The sequence below is a fragment of the Thalassophryne amazonica genome, chromosome 23 (assembly GCF_902500255.1).
Source record: "Thalassophryne amazonica chromosome 23, fThaAma1.1, whole genome shotgun sequence".
NCBI lineage: Eukaryota > Metazoa > Chordata > Actinopteri > Batrachoidiformes > Batrachoididae > Thalassophryne > Thalassophryne amazonica.
In genome coordinates, this window is record NC_047125.1 from 22,429,038 (window position 1) to 22,449,491 (window position 20,454).

The window sequence follows — 20,454 nt, forward strand, 5'->3', positions numbered from 1 at the left end:
TTTTTTTAAAAAAAAAAACAAAAAAACTTATTTTCATTTTGCAGCCACAATAACAAAGTATGCAGGTTTTAAAGTTTCACTTGCACTTGATTGTTTCTGTATAGGTTTAGATTGAGGTTTTAGGAGGATTTTCTGCTAAAGCAGTGTAAATGTGATTAGCCTGAGTGTTGATTGTTAAATGGTTAACTGCATTTAAATGAGTAGCTGAAATAGAGAGCTGTACTTGAACCAAGTGTATGCTGTCAAGTCTCTGACTCAAGGTTTTTCAAATGATTTTCAAAGTATATTTGATATATAGTATATCTGATAGCTTTCTGTCTTAAATAATAAACCACAATTGTGTGCAGTTCTTTTTTTTACTGTATGACATGGCCTTTTATGGTGATGTTTTTTTTTTTGTTGTTTTTTTTTTTCTTCCTTTGCCCAAACGTCTGATGATTGCTTGCAAAAAGGTCTTGTCATGGTCTGTCCTCTGGTATAAAGTTGATTTTCAAGTTGTGGCAATGCTGCCAGCTCCAGTCATTGGAGCATTTGTGCCCAAACAGATGTTACCAAATGCAAATTCTACCCCGTCAGCTGAGGTCCTTTGCTTTAATTACATCTTTGAATGTTAACAGTGTACATGTAATCAAACCGCTTATGGAAAATTGAGCAGTTGGCAAATATGTAAATACGTTTGGTTTTGTTTGAAGAACAAAAAGTACTAAATAAAATTGTATTTAGCAGCAGTTGACTGTATTGAATTTTTCCATCTTGATTGATTGATGATGGGAGTGACTTTTATTTTGCAAAAACTGTTATCACAGCTGGATGCACAAGAAAGAAATTGCTGTAATTAGAAAATGTAAATAGAATAATATGGGGGATTCAAGAACAAGTGGCAAGTTAATTCCCCAACTCCTGAATTCTTATTTCTGGTATAGAAAAAACACATTGACATTACACAAAGGGGAGGTGGCCAAGTGCAGGGCCAGTAGAGTTCATGTTAAAGGCATGAACACAAGAGAAATCTGCCTGGATTATACTGCAATTTAAAAAAATAATTTGGTGTTTAGAGGAGGTGGGGCTAACTGCAGCTGTCTTTCCACTTAAAGCAATAGCTCACTTATTACAAATTTAAAAGTTTAACAATTTGAATGTTAAATTTGTAATCTTTATTTTTTAATGACAACACCACTATGTCATATTTTAACTACAATCTTTTTAAGACTCAGGACTTACCAAAGTGGAATAGTTGGAATAGTGCTTTAAATTATTTTAAAAAAATTTTAACTAGCAGGCATGACGTGAATAATGCACTTATTAGTAAAGCTACGTGTTGACAAAATTCAGTGAAAGTGATTTTAACAAATCTCGCGATACATATCAATAAACCCGCAGATGAAGACTCGCGATACTTCTAAACGCACGGCTGCTCGCTGTGTGTTGTGTTTTCTCAGTGTGAGCTAGTTGGAAAGAAAAAAAGTTTAAGCCCAAAGACGGCGAAGAGTTGATGATTCGAGGTCTTCGCGGTGAGGCGAAAGTTTTTCGTCACTCAACAGAAAAGTACGAACAGTTACAAATACTACCGAACGGTAAGCTAGCCGAAGCACAGGCTGTTAGCATTAGCTGACGAGCTAACGCGAATATTTTTCTCAGTTCGAGTAAACATTTTAGCCGTTTTGTCCGTATTTTCATGAGCAATTTGGATTGTTGTGTAGATATTTTGACATGTATTTACCGATATTTTGAAGTTATGCTAAACTACTCGAAAAAGACGGACTTACTTCCCACATTGCATTGCGCGCCATATCAACAAGCTCGAAGGGTAAAACAGATATGTGATATTTGCCATTTATTCATAAAACTCAAAACTTGACATTGCTTGGACTAACAGTAGTGCTAAAAGAGAGGATTTCTCTTTTCTCACTTGATCTCAAGTGAGCCAAAGGCAACAGATGCTAAAGAATTATGGAAAGGGGACATCTGGGAACTTTCACAACTGTGGTTGGATCTGGAAGTTGGTGGAAAATACCGTGCTTCGCCATCGAGCTTACGTTGTCCTTGCAGTATATCTTGAGTTTTTAACGTTTCAGTGCTCCTTTTAAAACAACCAAAAGAAGGTTGAAAGTTGCTCTACTGTAGGATGTGTATTCAGGCTGGAGACAGCGGTTGCAAAGCACAGCTGTTCCCTGTCCCAGCAGGCGGCAATTTACCCAAGATAACCCAGACTGACTCCAAATATGAGTAAAAGAAGTACTTTTATTTTTTGGTGATTTCTTGTGTCATTTTGGAAATGTGCTCAGTGCTCAAAACGATATATGAAAAGCAAACGGCACCTTTCCAGATGAACAGCGGCGACGACAGTAACTTCAGCAAAATATTTGTTAGCTCGGGAACCCTATTGTTTTCGTTTGGTTATTTATTTATTTATGTATTTTCATAGAGCCCAGACCATACAAGCTGGAGAGGTGTCACTTTCAGAACTGGTTTAAAACCCTGCTTGTAACTCGGGACACAAAAAATTAATGAAGTGGCTAAGGATACGTGCATCTGTATCTTCTGCGGGACCTCTAAAGGTACGGACCCAAGAGAAATACGGTCAAGAGATTTCCCCTAACCCTGACCGCATGCGTATCATGGATGCGATAAAACAACCCTTGGAACAACAGTAATAACTGGACATCTTGACCTGTTTACAGCAAAGTAAGACTTTCTACACTTGGACTTTTACAATCTTCAGACCAGCTGACTTGTTTACGGGTATGTAATGACTTTTATTGCTTTATTGCTCCGTATCTTTAGAACGGTCTCTGTAGATATGGGTCCGTACCCGTAGCCACGGCCAACAATTAAATAAATCCACTTATGGAGGCGCTATAGCCTCACATTTACATTTTGCGCTATAACTCTCAAACCGTAGATCGTACTTTCAAGTGGTTTATGTGGATGCGTTTACTGGCTCAGGCTGGCTCTCCTGAGTTAGACCACCCCCATTTGCACCAAGATAGTTTTTCCACAAATCAGCAAAATTTGCAAAACTGACTTTTAGAGACGCAACCCAGTCTACTCTCATCAACACTAAACTTTGCACACAGAGTCTACTGGACCTCAGCTTACTTTATTCGCTGCTTTGCAGTTGTGATTCTCACACCATCTCTCGGTTCGTGACTCATGCGAGAGGTCAGTTTCAGCAGAGTTCTGTTTCAGGGCACAATGTAAACAAACCTTGTAAAGTATGGACAACAAGACAACATCGGGGCACAGCAGAAGTCCATCATAGGTGCTACACTTCCTCTAGATAACACTCTCAGCGTGGGAGAATGGGTCATCATCATAATCGCCTGTGAACTCATTGGATCACTGCCATCCACGTCCTTGCTAGCCATTGTTTATATGCGCTGTGGGACACTGGAACTCTTCTGGCACCACGGTGCATTCTGAGAAGCGCAGGGGGCTGCCAGGGGAATTATGGGAAACATTAAAGTACTGACTTAAAATGAGCTTGATGGCCCTTAACCTACCTGACAAAGGATTAACGTCCTGTTACAAACACGTGACACAGGAAGTTGGACTTCGCATTGTAATGGTATCTGCACAATCTCATGTGGCTGCTGCAGAATAAGACAGAGGGAACCTGATTAAAATAGTTTTGATTTGACACTAGGGGGTGCCATCAGTCGCTACAGTTTATATAAAAAAATGGCTACAGGTCTTACTTGAAATGTGTAAGTACATCATGATTGTTGAAAGGGGTGTGGCCTATTGCCTTTTTAATTAGAAAAGTGGGTGTGGTGCACACATTCAACTTATCAAGTTGTAATTCTCAGGAATGATACACACCAGCACAAGGTAGGGCCACAGCAAAATTGCTTTTTTTGTGCCTTCAGGTGGTGCTGTAATGAAGAAAAATGCATTTTCTTAACTTTTTTTGACCACAACTCCCCCCCCAAAAAATCATTGCACAATCAAAATTCATATATCCATAAATTTTCTAAAGTGTGACAAATGATATAGGCCACACCAACTTATGCTTTTCCATTTTTACGCAGTATTGTAAAATATGTAAAACCTTTAAAATCTATCTCATCCCAAGTCGTCGCTTCAGTCGACATCAGTCTTTGCTAGTGGAATCTATAGACCATTAGGAGCTTAAGTTATTAAAATGAGCTTGGTAGGTCAAAAGCTACCAACTTTATAAAGGAGAACCTACTGCGAGGAGCAGTCAAAACAGAAAATCTTGGATATTTTCCCTGCATTACATGATAAATATGAAACTTTGCACAATGATACATAGCAAGCCATGGCTGTTTGCTAAGTTTGATAGATGCAGGTTGCTAGAGGGTGCCACAAATGGGGGTAGAAGGAAAGAATTGACTTAAAATACATGCATGCATACATTTAGGGAGCAAAGGCTGTTATTCAGTATACAACCCCTGGCAAAAATTATGGAATCACCGGTCTCGGAGGATGTTCATTCAGTTGTTTAATTTTGTAGAAAAAAAGCAGATCACAGACATGACACAAAACTAAAGTCATTTCAAATGGCAACTTTCTGGCTTTAAGAAACACTATAAGAAATCAGAAAAAAAAATTGTGGCAGTCAGTAACGGTTACTTTTTTAGACCAAGCAGAGGAAAAAAATATGGACTCACTCAATTCTGAGGAAAAAATTATGGAATCATGAAAAACAAAAGAATGCTCATTGGAACGGCACCAAAAAAAAGTTCCAGCATCATCACCTTGCCCAATGCAGATTCGAGATTCATCACTGACTATGACTTTCATCCAGTCATCCACAGTCCACAATTGCTTTTCCTTAGCCCATTGTAACCTTGTTTTTTTCTGTTTAGGTGTTAATGATGGCTTTCGTTGAGCTTTTCTGTATGTAAATCCCATTTTCTTTAGGCGGTTTCTTACAGTTCAGTCACAGATGTTGACTCCAGTTTCCTCCCATTCGTTCCTCATTTGCTTTGTTGTGCATTTTCAATTTTTGAGACATATTGCTTTAAGTTTTCTGTCTTGACACTTTGATGTGTTCCTTGGTCTACCAGTATGTTTGCCTTTAACAACCTTCCCATGTTGTTTTTATTTGGTCCAGAGTTTAGACACAGCTGACTGTGAATAACCAACATCTTTTGCAACACTGCGTGATGATTTACTCTCTTTTAAGAGCTTGATAATCCACTCCTTTGTTTCAATTGACATCTCATGTTGGAGCCATGATTCATGTCAATCCACTTGGTGCAACAGCTCTCCAAGGTGTGATCACTCCTTTTTAGATGCAGACTAACGAGCAGATCTGATTTGATGCAGGTGTTAGTTTTGGGGATGAAAATTTACAGGGTGATTCCATAATTTATTCCTCAGAATTGAGTGATTCCATATTTTTTTTTTCCCTCTGCTTGGTCTAAAAAAGTAACAGTTACTGACTGCCACAATCTTTTTTTCCTGATTTCTTATAGTGTTTCTTAAAGCCAGAAAGTTGCCATTTGAAATGACTTTAGTTTTGTGTCATGTCTGTGATCTGCTTTTTTTCTACAAAATTAAACAACTAAATGAACATCCTTCAAGGCCGGTGATTCCATAATTTTTGCCAGGGGTTGTACATACTGGAAAAGTATGGCCATTTTAGTTAAATTTAGTCCTCTTAAAGGCAAAGTTGGCATGACAGCAGTATTGCCCATGTGGCTATGCGGGTCGGGCCCACGTCTTTCAGCTGCATCTTTTGAGTCACATGGTCCTCACTGGAGCTCCCGGTCCATGTAGGGGGCTTGGACCCCGTGTATACCTGGTGTAAAGGAGGGAGAAATGGCTGAAAATAAAGTGATCCTAAATCGTAATGGTCACATTTGGATTATCACTGCATATCCTCTGCATGCATTACATCTCGGTTAACTTAAAATTATACTCTAAAGGTCACTTTTGCTAGCAAAAATCTTGTGTGAATTTATTTTTTCCTCTCAGACATTTTCTCCTATAGTCATTCTTAGAGTGCATCCAGTCCCACAGTGCCAATTTTGACTCTGCTGTTGCTGGTGATCTTATGTTTACCTTATTTCTTACTCAAGGTGCTGGGGAAAAAATAGGATGACTCACTTGTGTCACAGAATGGACTGAAAGTCTGAGATTTCCAAAGCTGCCTGTACTGTGTGCTTGTGAACTACTTGTTTTACCTTTTGTAAAGGTGGTTGTACTGAATTGCTTAGGAGGCGATGCAGGTGTGATGACATGCTGACTTCTTCGGTGTTTTTCTGTTCTGCCTGTATCCTTGCTTCCTTCAGTCACTCATTTTGTCTTGTCTCCCTTTTTTCCCATCAGTAAGCTTGGTGCTGTAATGTCCTCACCCTCCAGCAGACTCAAACGCCTACACTGCAGGAAGAAGCACTATCCTAGTAGCACTTACCTCACCCACGTTTGACAGCGAATCATCCGACACAGGGCACAGAATCAGCACTTGGACAACGGGCAGAAGGTTTGACAGAAGAGACTGAGGGACACATGTCTGACTCAGTTGGAAGTGCTGAAGGAGTGGGGGTGACCGGTACAGGACAGGATACAGAAGCTGATAATGAGCCACCGCAAACTGTGGTACCTTTAGCTGAGGTTGATGGAGTGTTGGGAGAGACGTCGGAGCAGTGGGGCCCTCCATTGGCCAAGCGATCCAGACCTGATGAAGAGGAACTTGGAATAGAACAGGATGCTGAGCCCATCAAAATCCACAGAGAAGCAGTAACGCAGGTGGGCTTGCAGCAGCAAGACCCATCCTCACCAACACAAGGTGCCAGTCCACATTTGTTTTCATTGTTTTCAAGATTGCAGTTCATAATCCATTTGAAGAGTAAAGAATGAATTGTGCTTGGTCTGTGCAAGTCAGAATCCTGTACAAATTTTGTATAAATTACTGGAACAGGAGCGCTCCTGCAGTGTGAAGAGGAAAATCGAGGGGAGGAGGCAAGTGGGAGTTTGCAGTGTGAATTAGAATGCCATCAGAATGGAGGCCATGATGCACCTTTAGAAGAAGAAACGCAACCAGAAGAGGATCATCACAACAACAACACTTCTTCAGACAGTGAGCGGCAGCAGTAAGTGAAGGAAGCCGCTAATTTTTAATCATTGAATCCACAGAGCAAATGTAAAGCTGGTGTCTGTCTGGGGTGTGATTATTTATTTTTAAGCTTAGGTGTCGCTTTTGAAATTTTTGTCTTCATAAATATTGAACTTGAAAGTTCCATGTTGCTTCAATTCACGTGAAGGCTGTGCAACGTAGCAAGAGCGACATTGGATTTCTTCTACAAAATTGGTCCAGTATTATGAATTTACTTATCTATTTATTGCTGAGCCTATAAATATGTAAGTTAATATTTTTTTTACCACTCAATAAACCAGCACATTCAGAGCTTTGAAGTTTATAGCTACCACAAAGTATTGCACAAATCAAACCGAGGATTGAGAATGGTTTCTTAGCATGTCCTTCTTGTACTTGCAGACTTGGCCTTGATTTTACCCAAAACCCCTTCATGTTGACTGGTTCTTGGACTGAGTTCTCCAGATTTGAAGAAAATTACCTTAAAGGCTGCAAATGGTGATCACTTTTTATATTTAATGTCCAGTCTTTAGTCACATTTAGAAAAACTGTTTATTCCATAAATGTGATAGTCGAAGTTTAAAAGTAACATTAAATGGTACATTTAATCCAGAGTCTCTAGTAATATGCTAATGTAGTGGTTTTCAAAGTGGAGGGGTGCAGCGGTATTACAGTGGGGGTATGGCAAGGCAAATAAATGAGGGACAATTTGTTGCCGTAGGATTTTTATGCATGCTTTGGCTGCGTTGCTTTTTATTGATACACTAAGCAGCCGGGACAGTTAAAATATTTATGCGTGTTTAGTTACAATATTGTAAATATATATAGTTATACAGAATAACTAATATTTTATAATTTGTAGTTGTGTGTACATATTGGTAGTTTTTTTTTACAGAGCTTTTAGACTGGAAATCACCAGCTGTATCTGGCAACACTGATGATGGTCATGCTTGAGTACTGCTCGCATAACGTGGACATATTTTGTGTATGTAATTGGGCAGCACAGTCTTGTTTGAGGGCAGGCGCTAAAGGGGTAAAATATGATGCATATGTTGTAATTTCTCAACTTCCAGGGACAGAAACACGACACTTTCTGAGTTTTTGGGCAAATTACATACAAACAAAGTGAAAATGCAAAGAAAATGTGCAGTGGAAAGTGGACATGTGTTGCAGTTTATTTATGATCTGGAGCTCAAATTTCTTAAGGCGGTTGGTTGTACAGGCAAGAGAACACAGCTACTCTGGTTAGCTGTATAGGCTAACACTTACTGACAAAACATCTCCCATTTGTCTCATCTTCCCTTCTCCACTGGGAACCAAAAAAAATGGCACTTTTTATGACTGCTTCAGTGATTGCAGCCAAAAACAAAACAGTACACCATTTTCCCGTTAGAATTGACGCTGTTTATGGGAAGAGACTAATCCCCAGGCAGAGTGTGGGAGTGTCAGCACAAACCATTTGGAGGATGGGGGTTTCAGCGATAACATTTTAAACCAGCAGGTCTGCTAGGTGACAGCGAGTATGCTTTTAAGTTTATCGAGCGGGCTGAATGGCTTGGGCTGAAACTCCCACATTCTGCCCGGGGATTCTCTGCCGTGTTCATGTCAGCTCTCCCCATATGTGGTCAAATCCTGCGATAATTATGTAGTGGTTCAAATGAGACTGCGCTGCTCTATTCAAGATGCATGTCGCTGCTAATTTCCACTGTGAAGGTGATTTGTCATTTAATTTTGCTTTGTTCAAAGAGAAGTTGTAGTTTTGTATAAATTACAATGTTGGAAATAAATTCCAGTGGGGTTTTGATGGAAAAGATTTGCATTTATGTGTGTGTGTGTTTGGGGGGGTGCAGAAAAAGTTTGGAACCATTGTGCTAATAATTCAGACTTGGAGAGCCGTGTTAAATAAAAATAGTTTCTGTGAAGTTGATTTAGATTTGCTCTCGGTACATGCTGATTTTTAGTTCACAGCTGTTAATGCGCTGTCATCCATCCCGTTCTCCTAACACAGGGCTCCCGATGGTTCTTGTATCCTGACCAACAGTGCCGACAACGTGCTGCGTGTCTACAATGTCCCGCCAGAAGTCTATGGCTCCAAGTGGGACCTACTTCCTGAGATGGTAAGCATAAAAATGACTTCACATGAGGGATTCCTAATGTTTTTGAGTCATTATTTGTGCAAGGATACAATAATCATCATTAATCAGATGATAAAAGCACAGCAGACTAAGGGTTATTCGTGACATATTACAGTGTTCTCTGAACTGTAAGTCACACCTTTAGTATTGGTTACGTAAGTCTAAAAAATGTGTTATGGGTGGGGGGTGGTGAGGGCCCGTCTTAAGTACATATACCAAGGTTTGTATGTTACCCCAACCCATGATGATGATTCATCACATATAATTAAACAAACTGTGAATCGAGTGGCAAATGGCCCGTGGAAATGGAAAAACAAGACCCATTGTGCTGAGCACAATTTTTACCGGCTGAATCCCTGATTCGAAATGTCAGCTATATATATATATATATATATATATATATATATATATATATATTTTTTTTTTTTTTTTTTTTTTTAAAGCACTGGGTCAAAGATTTGTCTTTGGCATGTGACCTTGAGTTTTAACTTTTTTTTATATATATATCTTCTCTCTCCCTTCAAAATCAAATCACTTTGGTTGTAGTTGACACTCAATTTCAAGATTGGTCCAAATCAGGACAGTTTATTTTTTATTGCTTTTTCCAGGTGTTGTGTTTTTTTTTTTTTGCTAATGGACAAACACAGGACCGAAAGCACCCCAAAGAGCAAGTTTATGGACATGCGGGTGGTTGGAGTGACAGAGGAAGATGCAGAGGACAAGATGAGATGGATACTCTTGACCTCCTATGGCGACCCAAAAAAAGATCATTTTAACAACACAGGAGTCTAGCTTCCTTAATTTTTGCACAAAAGAGTCAAGTCTGCCTTGTTGAGATCGTAAGTAATGCTTCAGGAAAAATAGGGTGCAGAGTCTTAGTGTCTGTTCACATTTTTTTTTTTTTTTTTAAATATCAAGTGCCAGTCCAATTGCTTAATAACATAATAGACTGTCGGAATGGGATCACTGAACAGCCATAATTGAAATATAATCCATCTTTCTTAGTGAGCCCTCACAGCTTTTATGAAAAGGACATAAAATTGTGCTTTTTTGGTTTTATTTCTGACATGGTGTCACTAAGTTTTTAAAATGGAATTTTACTGCAACAACGGGGCTTTAATATGGACTACTTAGCTATTAGTTTGAGATTGAGTAGCAAGGCTGCAGTGGCAGCTCCCGTTGATTATGTGATGTGTTCTGTTTTAATACTGTGTGCTTCAGTCCTTGCATGCATGACTGTGTCCTGTTTCTCCTCCTTGCAGAGTCCAGCTCTGAGGATGGCAGAGGGTGATACCATCTATGACTACTGCTGGTACCCAAAGATGAGCTCTCTGGATCCTCACACCTGTTTGTGAGTTCAGTGAACTGCTGGAGAAATGTTATGACATTGTTCCAAATCTAAACCTCACATGAGCATTGCATGTCAACTTGCCCGTTGCTGGACTTTTAGAATATAGGGGTGATTCTTAGACTACGGCACTTATTATGTCCTTTGATCATATTGTATGAAAAACAGAAAAAAGGGGAAATTTCACACTTTTTTATAGTTATCTTTACAATGAAAGTGTGTTAAGAAATTTGTTCTAGTAGTCTATGATGACTTTTTCACCTTTTTTCAGCATCATTATATGCAAATATTGCCGTTTTGTGCTTGTCCCACACCCAGACTTTTGATCTTCAATGATAAAAATGAATGGTAAAGAAATGTTTTTTCTAATGTTTTAAAATATCTCTGAATAAAATAATCAAAACATAATTGGGATATTCAATGTCATACAACTGTTGTGATTTTTTTTTAAACAAAATGTAGTTGTCCCACACTATTGCCGTAATTTCCACCACAACACTGTAATGTCCCTTTAAACAGTTTGTATGAAAGATTGTTTGGGTAGTTTCTATGGAGAGAAACAGTGACATCATAGCACATGTATATAGCGCCAAATCACAACAAACAGTTGCCCCAAGGCGCTTTATATTGTAAGGCAATGGTGTGGTGGAAATTACATTTACAAGGCCAATAGTGCCCGTAGTTAAAGAATCACCCATAGATGATGTTTTGTTCGTTTGTCGGGCTCATTCTTTGATCGCTGTGGGATTTACACTCGCAGGAGGCCGCTGCTGGTGGCGGAAGACAACGCTAAAGCTTTTTTTCTCAGGTCTCATTTTGAAGCTTTCTTTTTCTGCCTCAATCCACCACTGTTGGCTGGCCACAGCGCTTTTCATCACAAATCAGACATCTAACAGCACCCCAGTGTTCAAACAACACCTAAAGGGCCATGTAATTCCCTGACTCAGGTCTTACTGCTTTATCTCTTTTTAATTTCTTTCACTGTGTGCGCAGTTTGGCATAAAATGTGTGGATTATGGTTTACGTGTCGTGCTGAGAGGTAGGGACCTGTTAATGAGCTTGGAGTCAAGTTGCCAGTAGTTTCCTTTTTGAATACCCCAAGCTCCCATCATCGTCCACTCTGAGAGATCCCTCTGATCAAGCTACAGTAGGAAGGATGGGGTCCAGATGCGGGTGTGGAGTTGTGTAAACAACATGATATTCGATACACTGCTGACTGACTGATGTGTACAAAGAACCAGGGAGAGGTTGCTGTGTTTCCTTCTGCGGGAGGTAAAGGAGCTGTCTGTTAAGACGATAAGGACACCCTTTGGAGCAAACAGAAGGTCTTCTTCAGATCATTGTTTCATAAAACGGATGAAGGCAGGTGGCTGGACAAATCTGGGCTGCACGCTGTTAACGGCTGCAGCTGGCACTTCATCCAGATGAAAGGTTAAGGTGCGATCATTAAAGGCATCTACTTTAAACCTGTTTTCCTGTTAGCCCTCCCTCCTCCTCTTCGTTTCCCGTGTTCTGTTTCTCACTCTTACCCTCTGCTCCTTGAATCCTCCATCTGCCAAACGCCATGTGTTGCCGATGCCCCTCCTGCAGTGAGGGAATAAGGGCCCCTGTTACGGTTTGTTTAAGTTGCGCCGAGTTCCCGGCACTGTGCCAAGATAGCAGCAGGCTAGCATTATAATTGGCCATCACCCTGCTCTGGAATAAAACAGTGGCTCGGAGGGGCCACGAAAGAACACGGCAGCAGTAGCAAGGACCAATTTCCTTTGTCTAATTGAGCTGCAGTGATATTTCGGCATTTGCTCAGCACTCAATAATTACAGTTTAAAAGACTTGCCTCTGTTTTTGGCTCTGGTTTAAATCAATAATCATGTACTAGGCCGCGGTCTTGTCTCTATAATGAGGCATAGCATGTTGCTGTGTGTTTTGTTTTGGCGTGTTGATGCACTGTGGTGTGTGTTGAGTTTAGAAAATGAATTAATCAAGAGCCTCAGCATTCACTGCATCAGTTCATTGTATTTTCTCCTCGCTTTTTCTCAGCCTTTTTCATAGTCAGGATGTCCTTATTGCTGCTAACTCTGTCCACCTTATTTTTAGCCATCATTTTTCCCTGACCTCTCCCTCCTGCCTACAATATAAGCTTTGTCAATCATCCGTAGTATAGCCAGCAGCAGCCGGGACAACCCAGTCCATGTGTGGGATGCATTTTACGGGGAGGTGAGAGCCAGTTTCCGGCCGTACAATCACTTGGACGAGCTGACCGCAGCCCACTCCCTGTGCTTCTCCCCTGATGGCACACAGCTCTACTGCGGCTTCGACAAAACTGTCAGAGTCTTCTACACCGAGCGGCCCGGGAGAGACTGCGAGGATCGACCCACTGTAGGTCAGAATTCAGCCACGGACAAAGTCCACTTTACTTTCCTTTTAAAGCACAAGATTATTTACATTTGTTTCATCTGATTGTGTGGTTCGTCAGTCACCCTCATGATTCACTGGTGTCCCTTTGCAAGTTGTTGACCACAAAGTTTGGGTTCAGCTTCTTTAACCATGTTTGGGGAGATTAATATTTCTAAAATTACATTTAAAGAAATATGAATTTCACTTCAAGGTGTTCAGTAATCCAACAGTGCTTCAGTCTTTAGCAGTGTAAGCACTAAGCACACCCTTGTGGTTATGCCCTGAATACACATACAGGCTGAGCACTACAGGTATGATGCTTCAGGTGTGCACACACTTGGCCCAGGTGACTGTGCCCGAGCGGGGGAGTGGGCGTCACGGGGTCAAGCTAAGTTTTATATAAGGATTAAAGTAACATTTATTATGACCAAATAGCACAAGAGAATAATAATGAATGTTACCATCAGCTCTGAAACAACAGATTCATTACTGCAGTCACTTTTTCTTCTGTGGCTTATAGTTATTTGTCAGCTAAGTTTTTTTTGTTTTTGTTTTTAATTGGATGCATGCGCTCTGCAAAGGGGCACAGTGACCCAGACCACAACCCACAGCACACATTAGTCAAACAAACTGGACTTTGGGGGTTGCAGCGCGCTTGTGTGCACTCCAGAATGCATAGTGTAAGTACACCCTTAGAGAGGGATAATAATGATACTGTTTCATTACTGAGTGAAAGTTACTGTGCCAGTCATCTGTGTGTTTATTTTAAGTGTGTGTGTGCATGTGTGCATGCCTCTTGATAAATGAGCAGACCTTTGCTCTTTTTTCTTTTTCTTTTTTGCCCCTCTTGTCTTCCTCCTCCTGGTCACATATCACAGAATCGTTTCAGGCACATGTTGTTTTTTTGGTCAGTGTTTCTGGTCAGTGTAAAAAAAAAAAAAAAATCTAAAATAAATTAACTTATTTTTTTAGCAGCCAGAAGAGGGGCTGAACACTGCATCTTAAATATGACTGTATTCCTTCTGTTGATATTTAGGAATCCACAAGCTGGACAAAATCAACTGTTGAGTCGACATGACCTACTTGTGTATTTTTATTTTTTTATTTAACCTGTAAAAGGCTAAAACTGCTTCCAAATTCCTGTCCCTTGTCTTGACTGCAGTGAAGAAGCAGGGCCAAAGCGGCATCATCTCCTGCTTTGGCTTCAGCCCCTGCCACTCGGTTTATGCTTGTGGCTCTTACTCCCGCTGTGCCGGCCTCTACTCCTGCCAGGACGGCACCTTGCTGGCACTGCTGCCGACCCGTCACCATGGAGGACTCACCCATCTGCTCTTTTCTCCCGACGGCCACTACCTGTACACTGGAGGGCGCAAGGTGAACACGCGCACTCACACACTACAGAGAAGATAATGTGGGTAATATTTCTAAACAACACAGTGGTGTAAGACATACATCGATTGTGATTTGTGCGTGTGTAGGATCCAGAGATCTTGTGCTGGGACCTCAGAGAGCCAGGCGAGGTTTTGTTTTCCCTCAAGAGGAATGTGGCCACAAATCAGCGCATCTACTTTGATTTGGACCTGTAAGTTTGTCTCCAAACAGAAACCCTAGTGTGTGTGAATGGTGACATGACTGTAAAGGAGGCATAATGTCAAATCATACAGTCAGTTATTCCTTGGCCTTCTCTTCAACACTTGTGTTCTAATTTTCTGCGGGTGTTGCCTTGTGCGCCTGTAGCTCGGGCAGGTACCTGTTGAGCGGAGACACGGAGGGAGTGGTGTCTGTTTGGGACACCAAAACAGCTCCTCCCAATGGAAGTGAGGAGCCACTGCAGCCTCGACTCAGGTTCAAGGCCCATTGGGACTGCACCAACGGCATCAGGTATTACGAATTATACGACAGTTCTGTGTCACTTAATTGGTGTGTTGCAGTGATAAGAAGCCATAGTAGATGATAATTATGTATATGTTTGAAAACAGCTTTGTAATTTTTTGCCTGCAAAACATCATCTTGAATATTATCAATTATATTTTTTGCAACCCTGGCAATATCAAAACATTGTTTTATTCTCACCTTTGGTGATTGATTTTACATTAGTTGAAGTATTGAATGAGAGTGAATAGGGCAGCAGCTACAGGAATTTCAACAATCTGCCATATGCTCAAAATAGCAATGAAATAATGCTGGTAAACTAACTTAATTGTTAATAAAGTTTAAATAAATCAGTCTAAGTGCTCTTGGAGGAGACTTTCATTTCGGCTTGAGCCTTCTATTGAACAGTATCTTTGTGGCACAGCTAGAACAGACTTAATCACGCATTACATAAGACAAAATTTCACACACTGAAAGTGAAAATTTCTACAGCTCCAATGTATTGGCTTGGCATGATTAATTTTGATAGCTTGACCTCTATTTGATGAGCAATAATGTGGCGCTGCCTCCAAGATTTCCTCTTAATAGTCACAGAATTGACAGAAAACATGGCGTTATCTGGTGCTGAGTCTTAATTGCCTCTTTCCCTTTTTTGTGTGTGTTTCCATCCATCACTTGTTCAGTATTCACCCCTTCATGCCATTGTTGGCTACATCCAGCGGGCAGCGGCAGTTTCCGTGGCCCAGTGACGGGGACTCAGCCTCCGACACTGAGGGAGATGAAGCTGTGATGTCACTGCAGGAGGTCCGACAGGACAACGCCTTGATGCTGTGGTGGGCCGGCCCGCTGAGCTCTGCTGCAGGGGCAAACAAGGAGCCCGGCATGGCAGCGGTGGACACCTAAAACCCTGTTAGTCCAACCAGCTGACAGTTGAATTATCCCTGCCATGTGATATTTATTTCAGGAGTGTGTTATGTGAAGTTTGTAGATGTCAAACAGTTCGTTTTTGTTTTTTTTATGCCAGTTTACTTTGAAGTTATAAACCCAAAGCGTACATAGTCAAGTACAAATTCAACCTCTGAGGTTTGAAAATTAGTTGGAACAATGTTTTAATGCAACAAGGACACTTTGTGTCCTATTTTATTCAGGTTAGGACCTTAAGGGGGTTGCAGAGGGAAGGTTTTGTGTCCTGTCTTTCTTAGTTTTCATTTGATTAACAGATCGTTAATTTTCTTTGTCATATATACTTAATATTTCATCATTTTAATTTAGCTGAGAATGCACCCACATTTGAGCTTGGTTGACTGAAAAGCGTTGGTGTTGTGTGTAAACACGAATCCGAGATTCCTAATTGCCATTGTTGCAATAAGTGCCATTTGTTCCTGAGCTTCACTTTTGTAAACGACAGGATCTCCTGACTTTTTTTTTTAAACCTTATTTTTCTAACCAGTGTGCATGCCTACATAATGTATATTTTTGTAAAGCCATGATGTTTGTCACTGTTGAACATATGAGCAGCTGACTTTATTACTGTCGCCTCAAAATCTTGTAATTGGTGTGATGGCATGAGTGAGGACTGATATCTTGTTTGTCCTGCGGTTTGCATTCAGATTGCATTTGAACCTGTTAGCGCAGTCCCATTGCAGCACACCTTTGCAATAATGTATGATGGTGATTTGCTCAATGCTAGCATTACCATTTATGGAGTCTGTTTTGGATTTCTTTACAGGTAGGGTGGATTGATCAGAAGGAGCTCAACATGCTCCAGCCAAAGTCTTGTGTGGAAAGACACATTTGAGAAGTCTCCACCGATTCAGGTTTTTCCTTCTTGGACCTAACATTTTGTTGCCAAGCCATAGTACTTACTGCGTGGTAGCTGTTATTCGTAAGCTGCACAAATTTTTTCCTAAGGGCCCGGTCACGCGGTATACGAAGATTCCTGAATGAAGTAAAAAAAAAAAAAGGCACAAAATCACAAATCATTGAGAAAAGGTGGACAAATGAGCTTTTACTTTTCCCATCACCGAATAGCTTGGGAATCAAGAGCACAAAAGAGGAACAAAATTAATCTGAAGCTAACGTTGCCATCGATGCTTTAAATGAAACATTCATGTTCATGTGACTGATGGCTAAAAGTTTGTAAAATCTCAGCGATCACTCACCGGGCCGGTAGGTGGCAGTAAATGCACCTTAAGATGGTGCTGTCCACCATTGAAACGAAGGCCACACCCACATGCAGGTTAGCCATAAACATTTGAAACATCGGCACATAGTTGATAAAATGTTAACGCTATTGTTACTGTATGAAAACATTCAGCTGGTTGAGGCTTTAGTTATTGATTTGTTCAGATGTCCTTGTGTTCATTCAATATGTCGGACTTGTGAGGCTGAACAAAGTGTAAACGAAGTCGACCAAAACGCCAATGTTACAAAAACTAAGCAAACAATAAGAAACCATCAAGAGCTACAGCAAAATGAAATACAGACGAATTGAGGTTTTCGGCGGCATTCCTTCAAATTTTTCGACAATTTAAAATCCTGATAAAGTGCTAGCTGCAGGAATGAAGCTGAGCAAAGGTTAAACGATGTCAACGAAAGTCCAGATTTCTTGTTTCATTTGGGCTCCGTTGCCCTTCATTAGTGCCGTGTGACCAGGCCTTAAACGGTTTACCATGACTCATTCGCAGCCATTGATGCCTTTTCATAACGTCACATTTATGTGCAGCGGTGTCTGCAACAGGTGGCTTTATGATGGTCTTTATTCAAGATGGAGCCCATTAAAAGAATCTCCCCACAGGTTCGTAGCCTTCCTCATTTTTGCTCTGCTGAAGGCAGTTCACAGTTCGATGCCCTGTAATAAATCCCAGACGCTGTTGCACTCGAGTCAAGAGGCAGCTCTTTAAAGCTAAAAGGGACTGTTGGCTTTCGCTTATGACATGGAAACTATTCATAGCGTTCACTACTTTTTTCTTTTCCCTTCTGTGCACATTTTGCATGAATGCACACTCATGTATTTGATTGTCTGAAACCACAGGGGCACATCACGCAGAGTGCCAAGTTGGAGAGCTGCACTGTTGTGTTGTGCGTGGTTGCTTAGCAACCATCCGTGCATTGGGAGAAGAAACTAGGCACAAAGACAAAGGGGGAAATTGCAGGCAAGTGAGAAAATGCCAAACATGGGTCATAAATAATCCAACGGTGTTGTGATTGTTACTTGGCCGTATGGTTGTCTAGACTTTCTTTGTCTCGGTGTGAGGTTTGTTTGTGTATGTGTGTTTATACAGTTGTCCTGCAGAGTCAACAGAATTTGTATTCTCATTTTGAGGGCCCAATGGAAAGATGCCTTTCTGGAATTAATACCCCCCCCCCCCCTTTCTTTTTCTATTTAATTTTCAGTATAGTCTCTTTTAGCAGAAAGTGTTCTCAGATGTTTTTTGTGATATTCTTGAAAATTATTCGGGTGGGTTCTTTCTTCGGAATATAATTCTGGTGGTGCTAAATACGACTGGTATTCAATGACTCGGAAGCCGTAGTAATTACTGACTTGTGAGGGTGGGTGTTAACAGGATGAAACAACCCATTTTGTCAACTGTTCTGGGCATTTACCCTTGAGAGGGCGCTGTCGTACTCAGGTTTTGGGCTGAGCCTTTTGTCCAGAAATGCTATCTCTGTTTCCCCTCCTACAAAAAACACCAGAAGGTGAAATAATTTTGGTTGATTTTAGTGTGTGTGTGTGTGTGTGTGTGTGTGTGTGTGTGTGTGTGTGTGTGTGTGTGTGTGTTAGACAAACCCTCATTGACTTCACCCACAGGTTTTCTTAATAGCTGTTTTAAAGCTCAAATGGGGCGGCTCCAGTTGTCGACATCTTGGCAGTGCCTGACTCCGCCTCACTCCCGATCAACCCATAATTGGATAAAGAGGTGGAGAATGGGCTTGGTCAGCAGGACAAAGCCCCGACATGCCCACCTGTCTCCAATTTCCCAAACTGCTAAGCTAGGGCTTACACGCTAACTGCTTTGGTTGTTGAATTAAAGCATATTTTTGGGGACTGGATGGGTTTCATAATTGATCACTTGGATGCGGATTTGAAAAAGTATGACCTGCATTTTGCTTTAGTAACCGGTGCACATTAGTGGATTTAATGTTACCAAGCCATGTGCTAACGTTAATAATACTAAATATTTCACTCAACAGAAATACAGTAGGATTGACCTATGGTACAGTGCATATTGACAGTACAATTAACTGCACAGCAAGTCATCATATTTGAGATATTTTTAATAAAATACTCTGGACAAACGTTGGATGTGAGCAGCCAACTCCCAGTCCAAGCAAGATTCTGACTCCAGTGTGCGTTTCAGCTGCACAAATTGCAACTGAAATTGTCCTCTGTGATTCCGAAAGTGATTAGAGGTGATTTCATCAGCCAAACTCTGAGAAAATTATTAAACCGCTACGCAGTAATTATTTTATATACACAGCATCCAGCTGGTAACAAAGAAGGTGGCATTGTCACGACGAAGTGCGTGGGAGTGCGAAGCCAAAATGCGTGCAAGTGTCAAGGCACCTTTAGTCTACTGGTCCTTCTGGTCAGCAAATGAAAGCATGACCTCTGCCTCACAAAAGCCTTTTCCATTTTGTTTTATTTAGAATGCTCCCAAATCTCTGCTGTTGTAACTCAATGTTTTCTTGGGGGTTGTAGTTGAAGGTCACTTTCTCTCTCTTAAATTCTGTCATATTGACATGGACTCATGCATGAATTAACTCTTGCGATGTCAAATACTCAATGATCACACAATAAAACTTAATGTCCCACTACGAGATGTTCCAGATGTTCACGCCCTCTTTGCTACTGTAGTCAGTTTAAAAGAGCCAAATAAATTTTTCATTGTTGGTTCATGTTACATTATTATTGATAGTTTGCCCTACACATTTTAAAAAAGAAGTCTTGCTTGGTGTAGTTTTTACTTCTGAGGTGTATCAAACCTGCCAAAGACAAAATGCTACATGCTGACTTACAGTTTGCACATCTGTATCTGTCAAAAACAAAACAGCCAACCTTGATTAAAACCATGTAAAATCAAACATTACTGCTGGCACACAGACAGTAAAGCCATTATCCCGACGTGGCTGCAGTCGAGCTTTGCTGCTTCTGCAATTAATATGCAAATGTCCGTGAAGTGTTTAGTGTTTCTGCGTTCTGTTCTTCCATTTGTGTCGCAATCTGACCGAGTCTCCATGGCCTTGCATAAGTGCTTTCCATTAGACAAACACTCGACACTTTTGATGCTCATCACAGGAGTGTAGAATGCCAACAACGAGAGATGTTGATATTAAGAAAGACATTTGAAAACAATTATTCAAATGCCTGGCTGCCTGTTGAATCTCCTCATCCCACAGGGAAGCACTCAAGCAAACGCTCGGAACTGTGACACCCCCGAAGTAAATTAGCATGGAGTAAAAGACAAGTCCACAGCTCTGATGTTAAAATGTCTAGACTGCTCTTTGGTTTGGCACTCTCATGCTGATTTTGAAAGGAAAAGGCTTTACAGAAGACGGTGTGAAGGGAAAAGATTTCCTGTAGCTTTTAGGGAATGTTATACATGGCATTTTGCAAAATGTCAAAGGGACACGGCTCC

At 40.8% G+C, this 20,454-nt stretch overlaps 1 protein-coding gene across 2 annotated transcripts; it reads left to right on the forward strand.

Moving 5' to 3' along the window:
- The first annotated feature begins 1,392 nt into the window (after positions 1-1,392).
- Positions 1,393-18,562, forward strand: wrap53 (WD repeat containing, antisense to TP53). 2 transcript variants are annotated; one of them, XR_004559008.1, is made up of 12 exons: positions 1,393-1,574; positions 6,301-6,760; positions 6,893-7,064; positions 7,469-7,564; positions 9,075-9,183; positions 10,464-10,552; positions 12,706-12,929; positions 14,106-14,317; positions 14,422-14,525; positions 14,681-14,824; positions 15,499-16,141; positions 18,540-18,562. XR_004559008.1 is itself a non-coding variant. In XM_034164559.1 (11 exons), the coding sequence occupies exons 2-11, from the start codon at positions 6,481-6,483 to the stop codon at positions 15,716-15,718; spliced, it is 1,650 nt and encodes a 549-aa protein (XP_034020450.1). In that variant the 5' UTR covers positions 1,393-1,574; positions 6,301-6,480; the 3' UTR covers positions 15,719-18,168. The 2 variants fall into 2 exon arrangements, 1 of the variants encoding a protein (XP_034020450.1); XM_034164559.1 differs by lacking the exon at positions 18,540-18,562 and having other exon boundaries at positions 15,499-18,168.
- The last annotated feature ends 1,892 nt before the right edge of the window (positions 18,563-20,454 follow it).

What these genes read in the sequence shown, in the direction of transcription:
- wrap53 (XM_034164559.1), top strand. Translation starts at nt 6,481, where the DNA reads ATGTCTGACTCAGTTGGAAGTGCTGAAGGAGTGGGGGTGACCGGTACA. An exon ending in ATCTACTTTGATTTGGACCT is followed by an intron (nt 14,526 to 14,680) that starts GTAAGTTTGTCT and finishes GTGCGCCTGTAG; the next exon opens with CTCGGGCAGGTACCTGTTGA. An exon ending in GACTGCACCAACGGCATCAG is followed by an intron (nt 14,825 to 15,498) that starts GTATTACGAATT and finishes TCACTTGTTCAG; the next exon opens with TATTCACCCCTTCATGCCAT.